Source organism: Gorilla gorilla, chromosome 13 (assembly GCF_029281585.2).
Source record: "Gorilla gorilla gorilla isolate KB3781 chromosome 13, NHGRI_mGorGor1-v2.1_pri, whole genome shotgun sequence".
Lineage (NCBI taxonomy): Eukaryota > Metazoa > Chordata > Mammalia > Primates > Hominidae > Gorilla > Gorilla gorilla.
The window spans coordinates 100,812,726-100,837,170 of NC_073237.2; the positions used below are offsets into that span (position 1 = coordinate 100,812,726).

Consider the following 24,445-nt stretch of genomic DNA (forward strand, 5'->3'; position numbering starts at 1 on the left):
AAATAAAATACTTAGAAATAAGTGTAACCAAGGAGGTAAAAGATTTCTACAAGGAAAACCTCAAAACACTGGTGAAAGAAATTGAGGAGGACGGAAATGGAAAGACATCCACACTCATGAATTAAAAGAATTAATACCATTAAAATGACCATACTATCCAAAGCACCTACAGATTCAATGAAATTCCTATTGAAATGCCAATGTCATTTTTCACAGAAACAGAAAAAGAAATTCTAAAATTCATATGGAACCAAAAAAGGGCCCAAATAGCCAAAGCAATCCTGAGCAGAAAGAACAAAGCTGGAGACTTCACACTACCTTCAAAATATATTCCAAGGCTATAGCAAACAAAATATCATGGTGCCAGTATTAAAATAGACATATACACTGACAGAAAAGAATAGAGAATCAGAAATAAATCCACATATTTACAGCCAACTAATTTTTAACAAAGGCATCAAAAATCTATATGGGGAAAGAGACACCCTCTTTAATAAATAGTGCTGGGAAAACTGAATATCCATATGCAGAAAAATAAAACTAGACCTCTAAGTCTCACCACACAAAAAAATCAACTTAAAATGGATTAAATACTTAAATGTAAACCCCAAAACTATAAAATTATTAGAACTAAACATGGGGGAAACACTCCATGACATTGATCTAAGCAATGACTTCATGGTTAAACCCCAAAAGCACAAGTAACAAAAATACAAAATAGACAAATGGGGCTAGGTTAAATAAGTTTCTGCACAGCAAAGGAAACAATCAAGAGTGAAGAGACAGCCCACAGAATGACAGAAAATATTTGCAAACTATTTATCCAACAAAGGACTAACATCCAGAATACACAAGGAATTCAATAGCAAAAACAGTCCCATTAAAAAGTAGGCAAAGAATCTGAATAGATGTTTTTCAAAAGAAGACATATAAATGGCCAAGAAGTACGTAAAATATGCTCAACATCACTAATCATCAGGGAATGCAAATCAAAACCACAATGAGATATTAGCTTACCCAGCTAGAATGGTTATTATCAAAAAGACCCCCCACCCCCTCCCCCCAAAAAAAGCAGATGCTGAGGAGGACGCAGAGAAAAGAGAACTCTTATACACTTTTGGTGGGAATGTAAATTAGTATAGCCATTATGGAAAACAGTATAAAATTTTCTCAGTAAAACTAAAAATAGAACTACCATGTGATCCAGCAATCTTACAACTAGGTATTTATCCAAAGGAAAGGAAATCAGTATATTAAAAGGATACATGTACCCCCATGTTATTGCAGCACTATTTACAATAGCCATGATATGAAATCAACCTAAGTGTCCGTCAATAGATGAATGAACAAAAAAAAAAATTGCTATATATACACAGTGCAATACTACTCGGCCATAGGGAAAAAAATAAAATTAAGTCACTTGCAGCAACACGGGGGAACTGCGGGTCATTATGTTAAGTAAATTAAGCCAGACACAGAGAGACAACTGTTGCATGTTCTCACTCATATATGGGAGTTTTACAAAAAAATTTTACTTACTGACAAAGAGAATAGAATGATGGATCAGGTGGGGGAAAATGGCAGACTGGAGGCAGGACTAACTTGCAGCTCCCACTCCAGTGGACAGAGCAGTGTGTGGAGACTCACATTGTGAACTTTTGCCCCAAGAACTACCACAGGAACATACCGGGAAAGCCAAGAGGATCCACAGACCCTTTGAAGGAAGCAGATTGCTGTTGCAGGCCCCTGGAAATAGCAAAAAAAAAAAAAAAAACTGAGTGTCCAAAGTGTGAAACTGTGAAAGGGGAGGATCATCCACCCCTAAACACACACCCTCACTAGGGAACCTGAAGGTCCATATCACAGAAGGATTTGACCTTACCTGGAGCTGAGACAAATTTAGAGAGCCGAGCAAAACACAACGGTAAAAGAAACAGTGGGAAGAGCCCTGTGGGCATTCTTTGTCCCCTGGAAAACCATTTCTGACTTTGTCTTACAGGGGTTCTTGAGGAGGGCTGCAGAGGAACTAGGAAAAGATCACAGGGAGAAGGAAACTTCCAGCTGATCTTTGTAACAATTTCAACCAAACGCTAAGTTTTCTGGACAGAACCTGAGGGAGGGGGTGAATTGGAAGTGCAGACATAGCACAGAAGCTGCAGCAGGCAGGGAGGTGCAAAACCTGAAAGCCCTGCTTACTTTCTCCCCCCGCCTCCCCTCCCCGAGGCTGGTAGCCTGGGGCAAGTTCTCAGCCCTTCTCACCCACTGCCTGGAAATTAACTCAATGCTGTTGGTGGGGACACTGTGGAAGTGAGACCAGACTTTTGGGCTGCGGTGGGGGCTAGGTGAGGCCTGTAACTGCTGGCTTTCCCCCATATCCCTGGTAACCTGCATGACACAGCGAAAGCAGCCATAATCCCCTGGGAACATAACTCCATTGGCTTGGTAACCACACCCCTAACCCCTACAGCAGCCACAGCAAGCCCCGGCCAAGGAGACTTTGAGCTCAAAAATGCCTAACCCTGCCTCTACCTGATGGTCTTTCTCTACCTGCTCTGGTAGCTGAAGACAAAGGACAAAATCTCTTGGGAGCTCTAGGGCTCCACCCACCACCTGATCCTCTCTATACTACTGCAGCTGAAGCTCTCTTAAAAGTCCCACCTCCTGGCTGGAGGCCAACTAACAAAAAACTAGTGCAATAAACAAAACTACAACCAAAGACTCTCACAGAGCCCACTTCACTCCCCTGACACCTCCACCAGTGCAGGTGCTGGCGTGGCAGACCAGGATTCACTAACCCAGGCCTCCATCACAACTGTTTCAGTACTGACTGAGTGGTTAGGTTAAATATTAAAAGCTAAAAAAGCCAGTCCGAAGGCTGGAATGTAACAAAAGCCCATCAAGAGTTTTGCCTAGGCTTTCCTGGGCCTTAAAACATGACAAAATAATGAAGGAATTCTTAACAGGACCCGTTTAGGAATAAACAAGTTTTATTGGGGTTCTGAAGAAACCCCTCAGGACTCTACAAACAAGTTTATTGGAGGTCTGAAGGAACTCCCCAAACCTCCCTAATGACCTAATTGCTCTTCTTAAAGGATACAGAAAAACAGAATTCACCAACCAAGTATCTGCTATCTTCAAGAGACTCGCCTAACACATAAACATTATTGGAGTAGACATTTAAGGCTATGAACTTTCCTCTTAGCACTGCCTTTGCTGTATCACAGGGATGCAGTGAAGGTTTAATACATGCAAGTCAACAAATGTGATACACCACATAAAAAGAATTAAAAACAAAAATTACATGATCACCTCAATAGACATAGAAAAAGCATTTGACAAAATCCAGCATCCCTTTATGATTAAAATCCTCAGCAAAATCAAGGACATACCTTAAGGTAATAAAAGCCACCTATGACAAACCCACAGCCAACATAATACTGAACAGGGAAAAGTTGAAAGCATTCCCTGTGAGAACTAGAACAAGACAAGGATGACCATTCTCACTACTTCTATTCAATATAGTACTGGAAATCCTGGCCAGAGTGATCAGACAAGAGAAAGAAATAAAGGGAATCCCATCAATGATAGACTGGATAAAGAAAATGTGGCACATATCCACCATGGTATACTATGCAGCCATAAAAAAGAATGAGTTCGTGTCATTTGCAGGGACATGGATGAAGCTGGAAACCATCATTCTCAGCAAACTAGCACAGGAACAGAAAACCAAACACCACATGTTCTCACTTATAAATGGGAGTTGAACAATGAGAACACATGGACACAGGAAGGGGAACATCACACACCATGCCTGTCGGGGGGTGGGGTCAAGGGGAGGGAGAGCATTAGGACAAATACCTAATACATGCAGGGCTTAAAACCTAGATGATGGGTTGATAGGTGCAGCAAACTACTGTGGCACATGTATGCCTATGTAGCAAACCTACACATTCTGCACAAATATCCCAGAACTTAAAGTAAAATTTTAGGCCGGGCGCGGTGGCTCACGCCTGTAATCCCAGCACTTTGGGAGGCCGAGGCGGGCGGATCACGAGGTCAGGAGATCGAGACCATCCTGGCTAACACGGTGAAACCCCGTCTCTACTAAAAATACAAAAAATTAGCCGGGCGTGGTAGTGGGCGCCTGTAGTCCCAGCTACTCGGGAGGCTGAGGCAGGAGAATGGCATGAACCCGGGAGGTGGAGCTTGCAGTGAGCCGAGATCGCGCCACTGCACTCCAGCCTGGGCGACAAAGCAAGACTCCGTCTCAAAAAAAAAAAAAAAAAAAGAAAGTAAAATTTTAAAAAAAGAAACAAACAAATAAAAAAGGGCGTCCAAATTGGTAAAGAGGAAGTCACGGTTGGGCGTGGTGGCTCACGCCTGTAGTCCCAGTATTTTGGGAGGCCAAGGTGGGTAGATCACCTGAGGTCAGGAGTTCAAGACCAGCCTGGCCAACATGGTGAAACCCCATCTCTACCAAAAATACAAAAAATTAGCCAGGCATGGTGGCGGGCACCTGTAATCCCAGCTACTGGGGAGGCTGAGTCAGGAGAATCGCTTGAACCCAGGAGGCAGAGATCACAGTGAGCCAAAATTGTACCATTGCACTCCAGCCTGGGTGACAAGAGTGAGACTCCATCTCAAAAAAAACAAAACAAAACAAAAAAAGTCACACTATCACTCTTTGCTGACGACATGGTTGTATGCCTAGAAAACCCTAAAGATTCCTCCAAAAAGCTCCTAGAACTAATGAATGAATTCAGCAGAGTTTCAGGATACAAAATTAATATACATAAATCAGTAGCTCTCCTATATACTGACAGTGGCCAAAATAAGAATCAAATCAAGAACTCAACCCCTTTTACAATAGCTGCAAAAAAATTAAAATACTTAGGAATATACCTAACCAAGGAGGTGAAAGACCTCTACAAGGAAAACACTGTTGAAAGAAGTCATAGACAACACAAACATAAGGAAATATATCCCATGTTCATGGATGAGTAGAATCAATATTGTGAAAATTACCACACTGCCAAAAGCAATCTACAAATTCAATGCAATTTCCATGAAAATACCACCATCATTCTTAAAAGGACTAGAAAAGACAATTCTAAAATTCATATGGAACCAAAAAAGAGCCCATACAGCCAAAGCAAGACTAAGCAAAAAGAACAAATCTGGAGTCATCACATTACCTGACTTCAAACTATACTCTAAGGCCATAGTCACCAAAACAGCATGGTACTGGTATAAAAATAGGTACTTAGATCAGTGGAACAGAATGGAGAACCCAGAAATAAAGCCAAACACTTATAGCCAATTGATCTTTAACAATGCAAACAAAAACATCAAGTGGGGAAAAGACAACCTATTCAACAAATGGTGCTGGGATAATTGGCAAGCCACATGTAGAAGAATGAAACTTGATCCTCATTTCTCACCTTATACAAAAATCAACTCAAGATGGATTAAGGATTTAAATCTAGACATTGGCTTAGGCAAAAACTTCATGAACAAGAACTCAAACACACATGCAACAAAAACAAAGATAAATAGATAGGATTTAGTTAAACTAAAAAGCTTCTTCACAGCAAAAGAAACAATCAGCAGAGTAAACAGAAAACCCACAAAGTGGGAGAAAATCTTCACCATCTATACATCTGACAAATGGCTAATATACGGAATCTACAAGGAACTCGGATGAATTAGCAAAAAAAAAAAAATCCCATCAAAAAGTGGGCAAAGGACATAACTAGACAATTCTCAAAAGAATATATATAAATGAACTGGGTGTGATGGGTCACGCCTGTAATCCCAGAACTCTGGGAGGCCTAGGCGGGCAGATCACTTGAGGTCAGGAGTTTGAGACCAGCCTGACGAACACAGTGAAACCCTGTCTCTACTAAAAATACAAAAATTAGCTGGGCATGGTGGTGCACGTCTGTAATCCCAGCTACTCAGAGGCTGAGGCAAGAGAATCACTTGAACCTGGGAAGCAGAGATTGCAGTAAGCTGAGATCATGCCATAGCACACCAGCCTGGATGACACAGCAAGACTCCGTCTCAAAAAAAAAAAAAAAAAAGAATGTATACAAATGGCCAAGAAACATGAAAAAATGCTCAACATCACTAATGATCAGGGAAATGCAAAACAAAATCACAATGAGATAACAGCTCACTCCTGCAAGCATGGCCATAATTTAAAAATAAAAAAATAATAAATGTTGGCATGGATGTAGTGAAAAGGGAACACTTCTACACTGCTGGTGGGAATGTAAACTAGTACAATCATTATGGAAAACAGCATAGGTATTTCCTGAAGAACTAAAAGTAGAACTACCATTTGATCCAGCAATCCCACTACTGGGTATCTACCCAGAGGAAAAGAAGTTATTATATGAAAAAGATACTAGCACATGTATGTTTACAGCAGCACAATTTGCAATTGCAAAAATATGGAACCAGCTGAAATGCCCATCAGTCAACAAGTAGATAAAGAAACTGTGGTGTATAGAATACTACTCAACCATAAAAAGGAACGAAATAATGGCATTCACAGTGACCTGGATAGAATTGGAGAGCATTATTCTAAGTGAAGTAACTCAGGAATGGAAAATCAAACGTTATACATTGTCACTTATAAGTGGGAGCTAAGCTATGAGGATGCAAAGGCATAAAAATGATACAATGGACTTTGAGGATTTGGGAACAGTTTGGGAGAGGGGTGAGAGACAAAAGACTACACATTGGGTATAGTGTAAACTGCTCAGGTGACAGGTGCACTAAAACCTCAGAAATCCCCACTAAAGAACTTATTCATGTAGCCAAACACCTCCTGTTCCCCCAAAAACCTATTGAAATTAAAAAAAAATTTACAGGAAATATGTCACAGAGAATTTGTGGGTAGAAAGAATAGAATGATAGTTACCAGAGGTTGGGGTGTTTGGGGGTGGGAGGGCAGTGTTAAAGAGAGGTTGGCTAGGCCAGGCACAGTGGCTCACACCTGTAATCCCAGCACTTTGAGAGGCCAAAGCAGATTGATTGCAAGGTCAGGAGTTCAAGACCAGCCTCGCCAAGATGGTGAAATCCCGTCTTTACTAAAAATACAAAAATTAGCTAGGCGTGGTGGCAGGCGCCTGTAATCCCAGCTACTCGGGAGGCTGAGGCAGAGAACTGCTTGAACCCAGGAGGCAGAGGTTGCAGTGAGCTGAGATCGTACCTCTGCACTCCAGCCTGGGCAACAGAGTGAGACTTCGCCTCAAAAAAAAAAAAGGACAGGTTGGTTAATGAGTACAGATGCACAGTTAGATAGAAGGAATAAGTTCTAATGTTCAATAGCAGAGTACGATGACTATAGTTAACAATAATAGTATATATTTCAAAACAGCTAGAAGAAAGGACTTGAAATGTTCCCAACACATAGAAATAATAAATGTTCAAGGTGATGGATATCTTAACTTAAATACTCTGACTTTACTGGTGCACATTCTATGCAAATAATAAAACATCACATATACCCAATAAATTTATGCAAATATCATATATCACTAAAAAGTGAAATAAAATTTAAAAATTAATAAAATCAAAGAGGAATTGTTTTTAATCAGAGGTTACATTCTGTTCCACATGCTTCAATTCTGACATGGGTCTAGAGAAAAAGTAAAGCTCATTTTAAAATTTTTAATGATATTTAATTGTCAGCTTAAATTATTTACATATTTCTAACCTAGCTTTTCTGTACTCATTGCAGAATGTAGACGCAATATTCTAAAAGCTCATTCTGGGCTCTTATGAGTGAGAGACGGGGCAGTGCCACAGATTGATTGCAGGAGCTAGAGTCACAAATGGTAGATTTAAGATATTTTTTATTCTCTTATATGCTGGCTGGACAACCTTCAGCAAAACAGTTGAACTTCCTATCTCAGGTTTACATCTGTCTAATAGGAATAATTATATTAACTCATGGTAGTATTCTAAGAACTCCATCAGATATTTGAAAGCATTATGCAAATGAGGGTGATTTATTCATTTGATTATGGAAAGTTTTCAGATAATTCTTAAAAATAAAAAACAATACTTATTAAAGACTTTTTCTGTTTATTGGGGTCTCAAAATCTTCACATATTGTGATAATGCAGACAGCAATATATTTACTATTTGAATTGCATTAGAACAAGAATATACCAATCATATGATATAATTGAGTCTGATGACATTATCCCTGGAGTTTTAGAAAGTTTTTAATTCTCCATGTTTACCTTCTTACCTTTAATTTGTTGTAAATATTGGACCCCTCCCTGACTCACCCCAAAAAGAATTTAAATTGCCTTGTTGTTGTAATGGCCGGTCCTTTGGAGGATGTTTCTGGTGCTCAAAATGTAGCAAAACACTTAAGTCACCATAAAAGCCCCTAGAACCTATGGGCCTGTATCTTTTTTCTCCAAAATTAAACTAGAAACTCTACACCTGAGTTTCAGAATTTTATACAGCTTCATCTATCAGTTTTACCTGAGGAATAAACTACAGGTAAGTGGAAACTTGAAGAAAATAATTACAGCACGCTGTTTGCTATCTAATTCTCACATCCCCTCACTTTATCACGAAAATTATTACATAACAGAACATTTTTTGAGGCGGTCAAGTAAAACAGCTGTTAAGAAAGAAGACTGGTCTCAAACCAAGGAAAGGAAACCATTCCTCAGGTTCACAGGTACAAAAATGATGGCATATTCCATCTTCTTGCTTAGTAAATATTGTTTTTCAATTATAGATATCAATTTTATATGCTTTAACTGGACATATCTAATTTTTCATCTGTCATGTTTTCATCATTTAGCGTTACAGAGATTTGCATTATATGTTAGATCACTGTCTGGGTAACATTCACAACAGAACTCTTAGGTAGGAATTGGCCTCATTTAAAGAAGAGAAAAAAGGAGGTTCCAAGTCTTTGAGTTTCAAATCTATACTATAAAATGAAGTTCGGTGTTCTTTTCCAGTGTCACCTGCCTTTTCAAAAACATTTATTCTGCTTCTTCTCTCCTTTCCCCCAGAAGACAGAATGAGAACATTAGATTCCGCTGTCTGGTGCTCTAACCTAGAAACATCATTGGAAGACAGATGTATTCTCTCCCATTTTCAAGAGCCAGGCAATTTGAACACTATTATTGGACCTATAATCTGCTAAAAAAAATTAATTCTGTGTTCCAAATGTGTAGAACTGCAATACTATAATTTGACCATTTTCAGCAGCTGCTGTGCCCACTATATTTGAAAGTATTTTTAAAATAGCTGAGACATCATATCACCTGTGTGGTTATATTCAAAATAATTGTTGGGTTCAAATTATATAAGACAAAAAATACATTTTCTATAACTAAATATGAATGTAATTCAAATTGCATATAATTTTCTGTAAATATGAAGGAATGTAAATTACCTCTTCCACTAACCTTTTCGGGACGCTCCTTGGACCAGAATTACCAGTGACCAGTGCCTGTTTATTCTTTGCCTAAGAATGTAGCTTTCATTCACATACACTTTTAATTGTAACTAATTATGACCCAAAAAAGAAGCTAATGTGTTTTAAGTTCCTACTCTCTACCATAAACTTGTGTAGTGGGGCTAACAGAGGCTGGTTAGCTTGCTCTGAGTTTAACTGTTATCATATATGCTAAGTTTATGGTACTGAGCTGAGAGAAGCTAGAAATGCAGCATGATGCTACAAAGCTCATAAGAGGTGCAGCCAAGATTCTTTACAGCTCACGTGCATTTGACTACTGTTGCTAATAATGTTCAATACACCCTAGGGCCTCTATACGAAAACTAAAGACAAAAGGAATGTGTACTTTTTCACATAATGAGCAATTCCTTAATGTGCTTACTACTTCTAGAAGAAAAACTGTGAGGGAGATGGAAGAGACAAAAGCTTTCTTAAAAAAAGGGGGTTGGGGACATGAATAGCAGAAGGGTTTGCTTCCTATAACCTCCAGGGCATGAGTCCTTTAACTTATTAACTGGGATGTTTTTCTTTTTCTCTGGGTTTCAATGAAGTCACTTTCACAGTCAGAAGTGAAAGAAACTGGAAAACCAAGGCAGAATGGGGCAGTTAGCCTGACGAGTTTCATTAGCTTAATAGCTAAAGCAATCAGTTAAGATCCAGCTTTGAAGGACCCAGTAAAACTTTGGCCTTTCCTTCAAACTGAAACTACAAACACTTTAGTTTCCACTGATTATTCTAAAAGTTGGCTAAGAACTCAGAGGAGACAGGATTGTCTCTTTTTAGAAAATAAAATAAATTATTAAAATAAAATGTTTTATTATCAATTTAACCTAAAAAGAACTACTATGCGTCCATTTCCAAGGAAGATGAATTTTGAGTCAGGTTCTCTACAAGCCAAAGAAGATGCCAACAATTGCCCTGAAAAACACTTACAAAACTACAAAGCACAGGTCACAGTCAAATATTGGGGAGAAAAGTACAAGACCCTGAAGAATATTCCCATAATAATCTTGAGTGTTTGTGTGTGTTTTCAGCTTTAATATTCCCTGATCAAAACTCCAGTGGCTCCCAATTGCCTAGATAATAAATTATAATTCCTTAACTCTACATTTAATATTCATCACAAATTGGCAAACCAGTTCTCCTCTTTTTTTTTTCCTTTTCCTACTATACTCCTGTAATTGTTTTCTTCTGTAGAATTCCCACTGATGCCTTTTAGCCTCAGTCTATTACCTGAGGCATTTCCCCCTCAGCTCATCAGGACCAAATTCAGTGAATATTATGAAATCTTGTGCTACCCCTCTCAGATGATTTCTCCTTCTTTGAAATGCATCTGTACTTAATCTGGGTGTTTGAATAAAATGTGTAGTGATTCAGAGGCTTCCCCGGGGAAAGGTGACTGATTTCCTACCAACACACCTACGGCAATGCTTGGTGATTTTACCAAGGTCCACATTCTGTCCCTTAGTACCACAGACTTAAAATTGGTAAGTAAGAAGAGACTGGATCTCATTCACAGGTGTAGATTCACATGAGCTCACAGATATGACTAGGAAGTAGAGTGCCGAGCTTTACAATGAGAAACAAAGGCCTATGGGGAGCAACCACCAAATTTCTCTGCTCATTCTTTCTTTACATCCAAGTTACCTGAATGCGGGCTTGTCATTGGAAGGGAACACACAGTCAGATCAAGAGGATTACTTATGTGAATGGCATATTTCATGGCATTGGGCTAATACAAATGCCAGATTCATTTTCCTCCACTCTAAGGATAACCGTTCCAGTGGGATGACAAGACTTAAATTCCTTGGGTGAACCCTGCCTTCCCAGACCTTGGAAAATTCCTTTTATTCTCCTCCATTGCTGACCATCTACTCTACAGCTGACTTTTTTCTTTTACCTAGATGAAAAACTTTATTTTTAAAAATGTTTGGTCTAACTACGCTTTTTTTAAATTTTGTAAGTACCTCAATTTTTTATTCACTTAATCCACATTATGTTGTTTTTATGACATCAGAAGTCGATTTCTCTTTTTCTTTTTTCTTTTTTTTTTTTTTTTACATCTATGATAGTCCCTTCTATTAAAACCACGTTTCTTTTTCTGTCTGGGACAGAATGCTCCCTCATATTTTTCTTTTACAAAACTGACTGTGCAAGTTATATACTTTTATTCTTTCATATGAATTTAGGATAAGTACTCAAATCCCTAAAAAAAAAACCAGCTAAATCTTTAATGGATTCAATTGAATGTATAGACTAATTTGAGAGGGAAATGAAAGCATTCTTATATTTTTATCCTACCTATTAACATGTCATACCTTTTCAATTACTCATATTCTACTATGCCCTTCATTATAATATAATTTTTAAAGAATTTCTATAAAGGTCTTATGTATGCCTTGTTGAGATAAATGTAGATCTTTATTTTTTGTTATATTTGTTTCTATTACTTTATCGTTTGTTGTTCATATAGAGAAAGCTATTGATTTTTCTGTTAAGCTTGCTTCCAGAAGTCTTACTAATTTTTCTCATCTGGTCTTACAAATTTTTGTCTTTAATCTGTACTTCAGCCATTTTCTTGTCTTATGATTTTAACCAAGGCTATCAATTTTACATTAAAGAGTAACTATTTTCTTGTCTTATGATTTTAACCAAGGCTATGAATTTTACATTAAAGAGTAACTATAAGAGTGGGCATCCTTATCAAATTCCAGATCTTAATAAAATGTATAAAATGGCCGGGCGCGGAGGCTCACACCTGTAATCCCAGCACTTTGGGAGGCCGAGGTAGGTGGATTACCTGAGGTCAGGAGTTCAAGACCAGCCTGACCAACATGGTGAAATCCTGTCTCTACTAAAAATACAAAAATTAGCCGGGCGTGGTGGTGCATGCCTGTAATCCCAGCTACTCAGGAGGCTGAGGCAGGAGAATCACTTGAACTCAGGAGGCGGAGGTTGCAGTGAGCTGAGATCGTGCCACTGCACTCCAGCCCGGGCGACAGTGCAAGACTTTGTCTCAAAAAACAAAACAAAACAAAACAAAAAAACTTTAAGAATGTATAAACTGTCTCCATTAAGTATTAGTGAATAATAACTTAATATCTTTTTTTGGTATATAGTTTTCTTTGAAGTTCAGAAAGTTACCTTCTGCTTGAGAATTTCAGATAGTTTCTATAAAAATTACAAATTGAACTTTACTAAATGTGTTTTCTGCATCTTTTGAAATAATTACTACTTTTTTCCTTGTCTATTCATACCATAATTTACTGATGTTTACCAAATGTTTAAGAAAGGATAATTCTTATCTCCTACAATAATAGTCCCATTACCTTGGGTTATTATGAATTAAAAAAATTAGAAATGTATCTGGCATAATCAATACATAAATTACTATCTTATTATTCTTGTTGTTGATTAAAGGATTTTATGTATTGCATTGACGATTTTAAAACTATGCTCCCTGGAATCCTCTTAAACTTAACTGAGGGAGTAAGAGTGAATAAACAAGTAAAGAATGGTGTTTTATTCTCCCCTGTTCACCAGTGTAAATTCAACTGGAGAAATTTTCCTTTTTATTTGTTTTATATATTACACTTCTGTATAAATTTTATTTTTCAATAATGAATGGTTAGACATCATTGGTTCAGTTCAATGTATATATTTTGAATAAAAGCACTATTATCACAATTGATTCTTTAGTTGTTGCATGCATGAAAATAAATTAGGCAGAGGCTACAATAAACACCATTACATATTTTAATCAAAGCCAGTGATAAAATTGGCTTTGTAAATTTTAATTTATTCAATTTTTAAAAAATCATTTCTTTGAATGAATACTTCCTCATTGTACTGAAAAAACATACTGGAGGAGTATGAAGGTATGTTCCTTTTCTCAACGAGGTTACTCTCCTCAAAGAGGCCATATGCAGATACATAACCACTACTATACCCCAGTAGACCAGACTGAGTTTTCAAAAGATGCTCAACCACACAGGGCCACATTATGATTTTGATGGGCCCTAGGCACTTTTTTTTTTTTTTTTTGGCCTTTGTGGGGCCTTATTTCCATAAAGATTTAAAAGTCATATTCTACTTCTGCATTGTTACAAAAACAAATATAGTATATATTAAAACTTTAAAGTTAACGTTTTTCTTCATATTTTAAAAGAAATCAAAACATTTTCCTAGGTTTTTCACAATATGGTCGGAGTACTGTGCCTAATGGATAAGTTGGCGGTGCAGCCATAAGTCAAGATTCCAAATCCATATAAGATCCTGCCAGGTAATATAAACAATTGAGACCAACAATTGAGAATAACATGAGACTAACATGTTAATTGATAACTTATATTCACCTCCAGTGACAAGAGAGTGAGGATAGTAGTCTGGTAGAATGGAGGGACATGCGTTGGATCCAATGGGTCAGTTATTAATATAACTAAGCTCCATGACAGAAACAGGTCTAATGTTTTCAAATATTCTAATTTATTCAAAGACAAGCTGAAGGCACAGATTTTTATACCATATCTGTTGATTAGAATGTTGATCTCTAGGCCGGGCACGGTGGCTCACGCCTGTAATCCCAGCACCTTGGGAGGCCGAGGAGGGCGGATCACGAGGTCAGGAGATCGAGACCATCCCGGCTAACACAGTGAAACCCCGTCTTTACTAAATATACAAAAACAAAATTAGCTGGGAGTGGTGGCGGGCGCCTGTAATCCCAGCTACTGGGGAGGCTGAGGCAGGAGAATGGCGTGAACCCGGGAGGAGGAGCCTGCAGTGAGCCGAGATGGCGCCACTGCACTCCAGCCTGGGCGACAGAGCGAGACTCCGTGTCAAAAAAAAAAAAAAGAATGTTGATCTCTATTTCAAATTTAAACACAGTGCAGACAATCACTGCCAAACAAAGCACACCTGTCTGCTGAATCCAGGCTGTAGAACACTGATTTGCAGCCAATGGGTTAAGAGGCAGAACTTGTGGAAACAGCAATAAAGTGGATTGGGATCCAAAGGTCCTATAATCATGTGTTCTCTCTTAACTCTGAGACAGTCAGGTTAGGATTCCTACTCTAGTGGCCTGGGTTTTACAGGAAGAAATTGTCCCCAAACTTATATTGTTGCATCCAAATACAGAACTGCAATAATACAGAATATGATTCTTAAAAGTAGGTCTCACAGACACTGTATTAACATATTCCTGTTCTATCATTCACAGAGTTCTGTTGGAGATCAGTATATGTAATATGGAAAGGACCAACGATTCCACGTCGACAGAATTTTTCCTGGTAGGGCTTTCTGCCCACCCAAAGCTCCAGACAGTTTTCTTCGTTCTAATTTTGTGGATGTACATGATGATCCTGCTTGGAAATGGAGTCCTTATCTCAGTTATCATCTTTGATTCTCACCTGCACACCACCATGTATTTCTTCCTCTGTAATCTTTCCTTCCTCGACGTTTGCTTCACAAGTTCCTCTGTCCCACTAATTCTTGCCAGCTTTCTGGCAGTAAAGAAAAAGGTTTCCTTCTCTGGGTGTATGGTGCAAATGTTTATTTCTTTTGCCATGGGGGCCACGGAGTGCATGCTCTTAGGCATGATGGCACTTGACCGCTATGTGGCCATCTGCTACCCACTGAGATACCCTGTCTTCATGAGCAAGGGTGCCTATGTGGCCATGGCAGCTGGGTCCTGGGTCACTGGGCTTGTGGACTCAGTAGTGCAGACAGCTTTTGCAATGCAGTTACCATTCTGTGCTAATAATGTCATTAACCATTTTGTCTGTGAAATTCTGGCTATCTTGAAACTGGCCTGTGCTGATATTTCAATCAATGTGATTAGTATGACAGGGTCGAATCTGATTGTTCTGGTTATTCCATTGTTAGTAATTTCAATCTCTTACATATTCATTGTTGCCACTATTCTGAGGATTCCTTCCACTGAAGGAAAACATAAGGCCTTCTCCACCTGCTCAGCCCACCTGACAGTGGTGATTATATTCTATGGAACCATCTTCTTCATGTACGCAAAGCCTGAGTCTAAAGCCTCTGTTGATTCAGGTAATGAAGACATCATTGAGGCCCTCATCTCCCTTTTCTATGGAGTGATGACTCCCATGCTTAATCCTCTCATCTATAGTCTGCGAAACAAGGATGTAAAGGCTGCTGTCAAAAACATACTGTGTAGGAAAAACTTTTCTGATGGAAAATGAATACTGATTTATACTACATGACTTAATATTCAATGCTGCTGCAGACATAAAATTCAGAAAGATAAAATTACCATGTGAAAACAAATTTTGCCATGTGGCATTCAAAACCATATGGTAGAAATATTTTTGGGCCAGGCACAGTGGCTCATGCCTAGAATCCCAGCACTTTGGGAGGCCAAGGAAGGTGGGTCACCTGAGGTCAGGAGTTCGAGACCAGCCTGGCCAATATGGCAAAACCCCGTCTCTACTAAAAATACAAAAATTAGACAGGCGTGGTGACGTGGGTATGTAGTCCCAGCTACTTGGGAGGCTGAGGCAGGAGAATTGCTTGAACGGGAAAGGAGGAGGTTACAGCAAGCCAAGATCTCGCCTCTGCACTCCAGCCTGGGCGACAGAGCGAGACTTCATCTCAAAACAGAAATATTTTCTCTTTTACTGTTAGATTTTTGTTTAAAAATATATAACTATAGAAATAAAACATGCTCCTGATGTTAAAACATACTATCATGGATAAATGTTGAAAATCTCTTTGGAAGCCTGAGCAGAAAATAATCACTCTCCAATCTTCGGAAAATAATAAAGGCAAAAGGCATTTGAAAAAGCAATTTATGACCTATATTAAATTCATTATTTATTAGTATGCAAAGTAAATATTAATCACCACATGATGTATTATATATTCATTTTTAATTGTTCATTTATTTACTGTACATTGTCCACTGCACATATAAGCTCCCTGAGGGTAGGATCTTGTCTGTTTATTACCCTACAACATCCAAAAAATCCTGTAATAGAGCCTGACACATAATGGGTGCTCAATAAATATTTTTGAACAAATAGGTGAGCCACCTCACATATAAAACGAGAAATGTATGTTTGTGGTATCTGAGGTAGCAAAGGTTATTCACCAGAAATTGATTAGATTAAATACTTCTAAATAAACTGTATTGACATTTAGTCATATACATTCCTTAATAGCTAAGGCATCACCTTTTATTTTCCATAACTTTTCTTGAATTTGATTTATAATAAGACTAAGATAAATGAAAGAGCTCCCTGGTAATGCGTCCTAAGTTTTAATTTAATAAAACATAGATAGCCTGGTAGCATAGTGCTACTCTTGGACTTTGAGAAGAGACCAGGCTGAAATAAGGACTTTTTTTCTACTCTGCATTAGATCACACAGAATCTAAGTAGTAGAAAAACTAGACAGAACTAGTGACTGACAAAAATTGCAACATGAGTATAAGAAGTGGCAGAAGAAATTAAGTCAAGTTATCCAATGTACTAAGGAGCACAGGGTTTTGGGCACTGAGGGATAAGACAGAGATGGCTCAAAAGTGAGATCATCTCTATTTATGCTCCCTGTGGGGCAGCACCCATGTGAGGAAGTCCCACCTGCATTGAAGGAATTGAGTCAGTGATGGTCAATAGAAGAAAGCATTCCCTTTACCTACAGATCTTTGAGGAGTCTATGGTAGTTGAAATGTAAAACAGAAAGGTCCAAAGTAAAAGACTAGAGCTACTTCTAACTTGTGAGAGTAAGAGCACAATACCTTCCCATGTGTTAACGGGCAATTATTGTAATTTCATAATATAATAAGTTAATTCATGCATAGCATTTAATAGTGCCTGGAAAATCCAAAATCCCCAATACACATCAACTATTTTATTATTTTTAGTGTTGGGTATACTTTAATAAGTCTTAAAGCTTTGAGTTGGCATGCAATTTTTATCCTTTTTTTTAGGGCATAACTAATGCTATTAACTCTCTTAGCTTCAAATCTACTTTTCTATGTTCTGCCTTGTTAGTTAGGGTTGGCACACTAAAAATCACATTTCATTTCTCTTTTGTTAACTAGCTTCTGTTAGACTCTACCAGAAGAAGTGCTAGAGGGTAAATGAAAGCTTTGATGAAAGTAAGGGATTTGCCCCTCCCTATTTGCTTCCCATTCCTGTCAGCATCACCCCAGCTTTAGTTCTTCACTATGACAATTAGCTGCTTCCAATATTGGTTTTAGTTCCATCTATTTTTCTCCATAATCCAGAATTAATAATCTACCAGCACCGTATCCTCAGAGTTTTAAGTCTGTCACTTGGCTCTTATTTCTGGTAAATTATAAGGCCTATCAAGTTTTTAGTCTCTCTTGAGGTATCTTTAAAAGCAATGAAATATGCGACTATCTGCTTGAGAAATGTAGCAAATCAGATGGATAATAAGCAATAGACTGAGTCAAGCAAGACATTTTCTTTTTCTTCTGCAGTTGCTTTCTTCTTTCTAAACTGTAGACTATTAAAAGTCTCTTTAGTACACTCTCAAATGGAATAATTATAATAATTATATAATCATTATATAATAATCAGAGCCTCAGGGAAATGTGAGACAATACTAAGTGTACCAAGATACACATAATGGAAATAACAGAAAGAAGAAGGCAGAAAAAAATACTTATTTAAGTAATTGCTAAAAACATCACAAATTTGATGAAACACTAGTCTATACATCCAAGAAGATCAATGAATTTTAAGTAAGGTAAACTAAAAAGAGATCTACACTCAGATACACCATAGTCAAAATATTGTAAGATAAAGAAGAAAAAAAAAACACCTCATAAACATCAAGAGAAAACTCGTTCATCATGTGTAAGGGAGCCACTATAAGATTAACAGCAAACTTCCCATCAGAAACAATTGAGGCTATATGGCAATTGGATAACATATTCAAAGTCCTGGAAGAAGAAATAAAAAACAAAAATAAAAATAAATGTCAACCAAGAAGCCCATGTTCAGCAAAACCATATTTCAAAAATAAAGGTGAAATAAACGTGTTACCTGATAAACAAATTGAGATTATTCTTTGCAGGCAGACTTACCTTATGAAGATACTAAAGGAAGTTCTTCAGGATAAAAAAAAAAGTAATACCAAACAGCAATTCAATGCACACACATACACAGAAGGTAATTCAAAAATACACTTTAAAAAATAAGTAAGTGAATTAAAATGCTATGTTAGCTTATGTGGTTTGGCTGCCTAAAATTTTCTTCTAAACCTGCATGTTCTTTTTGGTTTATTTTGGAGGGAGAAGAAAGGACATTTGTTCACTTGTTTTAAAGGAATTTCTTTACAGAACTATTCCACTCAACTGCTTACAATACTGTCAACATCTGGCCCTTGGGAAACGCACAGACTTTTTTGTTCCACTAAACTCTGAAAACACAGTTCCTTTCCCTACATTGTTATTTCTCCATGCTCTGCTGCTAAGCGTGGGCAGCTTCAGCCCAAGCCAATATTCCCCAGTAAGAAATGCCAGTCCCTTGAATTTTAAGATGCTTTATAAATAGCTCTCTTGAAAGATCACCTTCCTTGTAGGTGGTTGTGGGGTTGGGGGTAGAGAAGGAAGAGATTATGGTGATGGTAGAATGTACATCATAATCATCTTTGCCCCTACAAAATTCACACAACTGAGGTTCAAACTCTACTACATTCTTCACTTTCTCTCACAGATCCTGGGAGTGTGTGACAAACTAATGTGTACAGAGAAGTGGTTTCACAGTTTTTTAGCATGTTCTAAACAGGTAGTCCATAAACTCACTTTAGTACATAGGAGTTTAGAGTACCTATTATATTGCTCTCTGCTGTTAGAGCATCTGACACAAAATGATATAATGCTAAATGAAATACCATATATAAAAGTATATCTATGTCATAATCACTTTTAAGTGTTTAAGCCAGCCCTACAGAAAAAAAGAATTCCCTAACCAAGCCTGAATATGACATTGTCCATTGTCCTTGCCCATATTTCCCACACACCATTAATTTTATGACTGGTTACATGGTGATATGGTTTGGACTTGTGTCCCTGCCCAAATCTCATGTCAAATTGGAGGAGGTGCCTAGTGGGAGGTGATTGGATCATGGGGGCAAATTTCCCCCTTGCTGTTCTTGTGATAGTGAGTGAGTTCTCATGAGATCTGATGGTTTTAAAGTGTGTGGCTCTTCCCCCATTGTGCTCTCTTTCTCTCCACCATGAGAAGATGCACCTTGCTTCCCCTTTGCCTTCTGCCATGATTGTAAGTTTCCTGAGGCCTTCCAACCATGCTTCCTGTTAAGCCTGTGGAACTGTGAGTCAATTAAACCTATTTCCTTCATAAATTACCAACTCTCAGGTAGTTCTTTATAGCAGTGTGAAAACAAACTAATACACATGGCCACAGTTTCCTTAAAAAGTCTAAAATTTTTAGCTAGTTACAGAAGATCTCATAAAGATGGATCAAAAGATGACTGAAGCCAAACAACAGACTTAAAGAGGGAACTCTAGCACTTTACTGATATATTTAATCCTTTTGATTTTCTCCAAGTGCCTGGCTAGAATTCTCCTTCGTCTCCATCCCAAATGAAATAAAGCAGAATGTTCAAAAGAATAAGAACTCACACTCATGAAAGAAAAATTTAAAAATCGTTCTTCATTTCTGCTGTTCATATAGGATAGTAAATTAAATAGGTCTTTCTAATTAATACTTTACCAAAATGAAATCTGAACTATATTCAATCTCCATGCTTAAGGCACAGTCTTTGCTTACTGCATCTGTTGCTATGAAACAATAAATATTTTAGGATCCCTCTAACTGTAATACAATTGGATATCAAATAAAACTGACATTGATATAAATTTGGCATTACAAAAAGTGGATATTTTCCCTAAGGAACCTCTTATTTCATGCCCTGTGGTAGTCATTAGTGCTGTTCGCTGCACATTCTGGTTCTCCTTTTAGGAATACAGAAAAATTGCTATTCCCCTTGAAACTGGACCCAAATTTTCTTTGCTGTGACCAGTGAAGTTCTAATGGAAGTGGTATTTATTGTTCCCAGATAGAAATATTTATTTGCCAGTGAGAGATCCTTCCACTCCCTCTTCCCCTTGCCAGGTGGAAAAGTACATTTCAAAATGGAGCCTCCATTATTCTATGTCCCAGAGTGACTGTCAGAACCTTCCTGCCACTCATGACACATTATACACGTAGGAGAATCAATAAGTAAACCACTATTGCAATAAGCCACAGAGGTTGAAAGGATTTGTTATTACATCCTAACCATCCTACAGCCATTCCTGACACACAAACCCAAACACACAAATAAAGGAAAAAGCTATGAGATGAAACAAAGTGAGATGACCTGCAAAAAAGGCAGTAATAAGATTAGATTGTTGGAAAATGCCAGTATCAGCTGTGCAGATGGATTTTTAAGTAAAAATTTGGAGATTTGAATCTGGGACTCTTCCATTAGACCTGAACCCTCTACTAGGGCAAAAACGGCTTTTCAGGGTCACTGTGGATGATTTTACAAGATGTACTTACACAATTTCACAACATTCAGTAATAAGCTATTCACAACCTAGAAAGCATAGACTTGAAAATTTATCATAGCAGTTTTCAGGGAGATAGAAGTAAAGTATTTTGTTTTAACACTATCAACAGCATAATTTCTTAAAAGCTGGAGATCAAATGTCCTAAGATGAGTCACATTTTCCAGTGCTCACACATGTAACATATAAGCTAGCAGCAGCACTTAATGGTTTCACGTTAGTACCACTTGCTTATTCCCAGCAAAAGCAGATCAAATGCTCTCTGGAGGAAATAATCTTCAGTTTAATTCTGCAGGATACCCAAAGAAAAATTGAATTTACACTCACAAATCACTAAACACAACAGAAGTAAACCGCCATTAGTGAGAGTCCACACTCACAATAACCAGTCATTGTAAATGAACTAAACTCATAATTTTTAAAGTAGTATTATTATAATAGACATATAATATTTTATTTTAAGGGAATACATAAATTTCATTTTATTTTAATATGTATGTTTTCTACTACATAGGAAAAATAGGGGTTGAAGTAAAAAGAAGGAAAAAGTATACTAGGCAAGTAATAATCAAAAGCTGATGTTGCTATGTTAGTATGTGACAAAATTGATTTAAGATCAAAAAGCATTACTAGAAGTAAAAGAGGAAGTTGCATTATGATAAATGTTTATTTAATCAGTAAAATGTGAATTGTAAGCTTTATTCTCATAATAAAACAGCCTCAATATATAAAAGAAAACTCAGTATAACTACATATCATCTTAAGCACAGAAAGAATAAACAGACAAATATAAGGATCAACAGATTTGAACAAAAATATTAACGAGCTTATCAGCCCAACTATTATGGAATATAGATTCTTCTAAAACACATTTGAGACATTTGCAAAAATTGATATTATGTTAGGCTGAAAGCAAGAATCAGTAAATTTTAAGGAAGCAATATTAAACAGTCATATTCTCTTTCCTATATAGGATTAAGTTAAAGGTAATTAATTAATTTAAAAGTTCCATAACCTGAGACAATTAAAACACACTTCTAAATGATTGAGTAGCAGCGATGTTCGAAATATTTAACTTCTGTGGCAAGTGTTCTAGTAAATTAGAATAAATATTTGCCATAAGCAATCAGTGTGGCCATAGTAATTAATGTGTGCCAGCAGTGTCAGCCCTTGCTCATAGGTAAGAGAAAAAAATTAAAAACAAAAAAATTAAAATTACAACCCCCAAATTAAAAATCTCATAAAACCATGCTTAAGACTGCAGCCAGTAGTACAGCTGTATTAGTTGTTTATAGTTGGTGTCCATTCTGATCGGGTGGCAGCTATGCCATAGTCTTTGTTAAATACATTCACTATTAATCCTGCTAAGAAATAAAGTGTAATTGAATAATGCATATTAACCTTTACTAGGTTCAGAAAGAGTAACTTTGTCTGGAAAATGTTTATACTTAAATTCTTGTAGAAAACTTGACTTCATAAGGAAGAAAAAAGGAAGGAAACAAAAGGAAAGAAAGACAATGAGAAGGAACAATCTAAGTAATTTGAATTCAGAGCGGATATGCCAAGCATTTTGCTATTTATCATATTATACTATTTCTAATTAAATCTTCATAGTAATAGTGAAAATTATATTTTCTTGTTCTTAATTTACAGCTGAAGAGACTAAGACTCCTAGAGGTTCTAAGTGGAAAAGCTATGTTTCTTTTCTCTAGATGCCTGCTAGTCAGGAGGGAAACATCTGAAAGTCCAGTTGCTTCTGAGTCATGAAAAATCATCCAAAGGTATTAGAAGGCAAGAGAGTTAATAAAGAGAGTTAAGTTACTGGATTTTACCTTGGCATTTCTCTAAAGCTGTTAAACTGGATACTTAGATTAATTCGGGGGACTATGATGACCAAGTCCTGTGATGATTGTGGCCATGATGTACAGTGGATAATAGTTTGACCTCTTCTTGATCCCAGTATTGCATCATCCTCTCGAGAAATTTATGGAAAACCCCTGTACTCACAGGTAAAGGACAGTAAGCGCTAGGACCAAGGGCTTTAACCAGAAAAACTGCTGAATAAACCTGGGGTCATGGGTTTTCAGTGCGATGTACTTTAGGGAAGATGAGAGGGTGCAAGAAATTTTTGTTAATTAAGAGAGACAGAAAAACTTAGTGGTAAGGAGATTAAATATGTTGTCAAACTGCTTAGATTGGAATCTCACCTCCACATCTATCTTGCTTGCCTATGCAAGTGATTTAATGTCTTTGAACCTCAGTTTTCTGATGTACTGTGAAGGTTAAATGTACCAGGCCACTCATCCACATTTACAGCATTTCTCTCACTGTAGAGAAAGGATGCTTAGTTCAACAAACCAAGGAGGTGGAGAAATAGGGGAGGTTAATTATAAACAGGTTTACTTGAGGTGATAGTGAATCACCAGGTTGATGGAATCCAGCCGGTATATGGAGATGCAAATTAAAACACTAATGATGGACATTCCATTTGATGCTATAGATGGTGTAATTCTTGATGCAAATATTATAGGTAATGCAGAATATGAGAAAAGTAGAGCAACCATTACTAACTTCACCCCACCTTCTAAAGAAGAAAGAAATACAAGCACTAAAAGAGAGGCAAGCAGGCTGTCCAAGGGGTGGAAAAAGAGGCATGGCTATGTAGTCTCAGAGATCACAAAATGAAGAGCCTCCAAAGCCAAAGGGACTAACCTAACTCTAAGAATGGAAATTAGAGATACTAACATCAAAAATATCAGAGATACCCGTGTAGAAAGAAAGACTCTGACCCAATGAGTTCAGAAATGGTTCCTTTTGGGCATATTGGAGAGGAAACTCTACACCAGTGAAAAGTCCAAAGTTGTCAAGATCAGTAGGACTCTAAACAAAGACGATAGAGAGATTATTTTGCTGCGCCTAGAGAGGAAATTAGTTTGACTGTCTAGACCAACATCCATAAGGTTTCTAGAGAAATGGGAAAACGAAGAAGGCGACTTTTCCTCGTTGCAAATTAATTAAAAATGAAACAACCACTTCAGTGACTTATGTTTTCTGTAGCTCAGGTAAGGGAACACATTAAACATCATTTATGTCACGAATACATTTAATCCTCATAAAAACCTGAAGATATACATAATTTACACAATAAAGAACATGTAGTCCAAAAAAGTTATATGAATTGCCCTAGGTCACACAGCTAGGAAGCCACACTGTGGAGGGTGGAGTGCAACTAAAGAGATTCCAAAATTCATACACTTCTTATTACCGCACCGTAGCGCTCCATTTTTTTCTGATTGCTAAAAGACCTGCCAAGACCTCTCTATCCACCTCTGTAGCAAATAGATAATGACAATGTACAGCTCTATATGACCTTT

At 37.4% G+C, this 24,445-nt stretch overlaps 2 protein-coding genes across 3 annotated transcripts in view; one reads left to right on the plus strand and one right to left on the minus strand.

Moving 5' to 3' along the window:
- LOC101150014 (olfactory receptor 13C9) overlaps nt 1-24,445 on the minus strand; it is a 219,929-nt gene that overhangs the window by 27,168 nt on the left and 168,316 nt on the right. For both annotated transcript variants that reach the window (XR_010130311.1, XR_010130312.1), the window contains one exon: nt 1,540-1,746. The gene's annotated coding sequence lies outside the window, so the exon portion shown is untranslated. Of the gene's footprint in view, nt 1-1,539; nt 1,747-24,445 lie in introns of those variants that run through there.
- LOC101149653 (olfactory receptor 13C8) lies at nt 14,746-15,708 on the plus strand. The gene has a single exon (XM_004048387.4). The coding sequence runs from the start codon at nt 14,746-14,748 to the stop codon at nt 15,706-15,708; it is 963 nt and encodes a 320-aa protein (XP_004048435.4).

Coding starts and splice junctions, on each gene's coding strand:
- LOC101149653 (XM_004048387.4), top strand. CDS start 14,746: ATGGAAAGGACCAACGATTCCACGTCGACAGAATTTTTCCTGGTAGGG.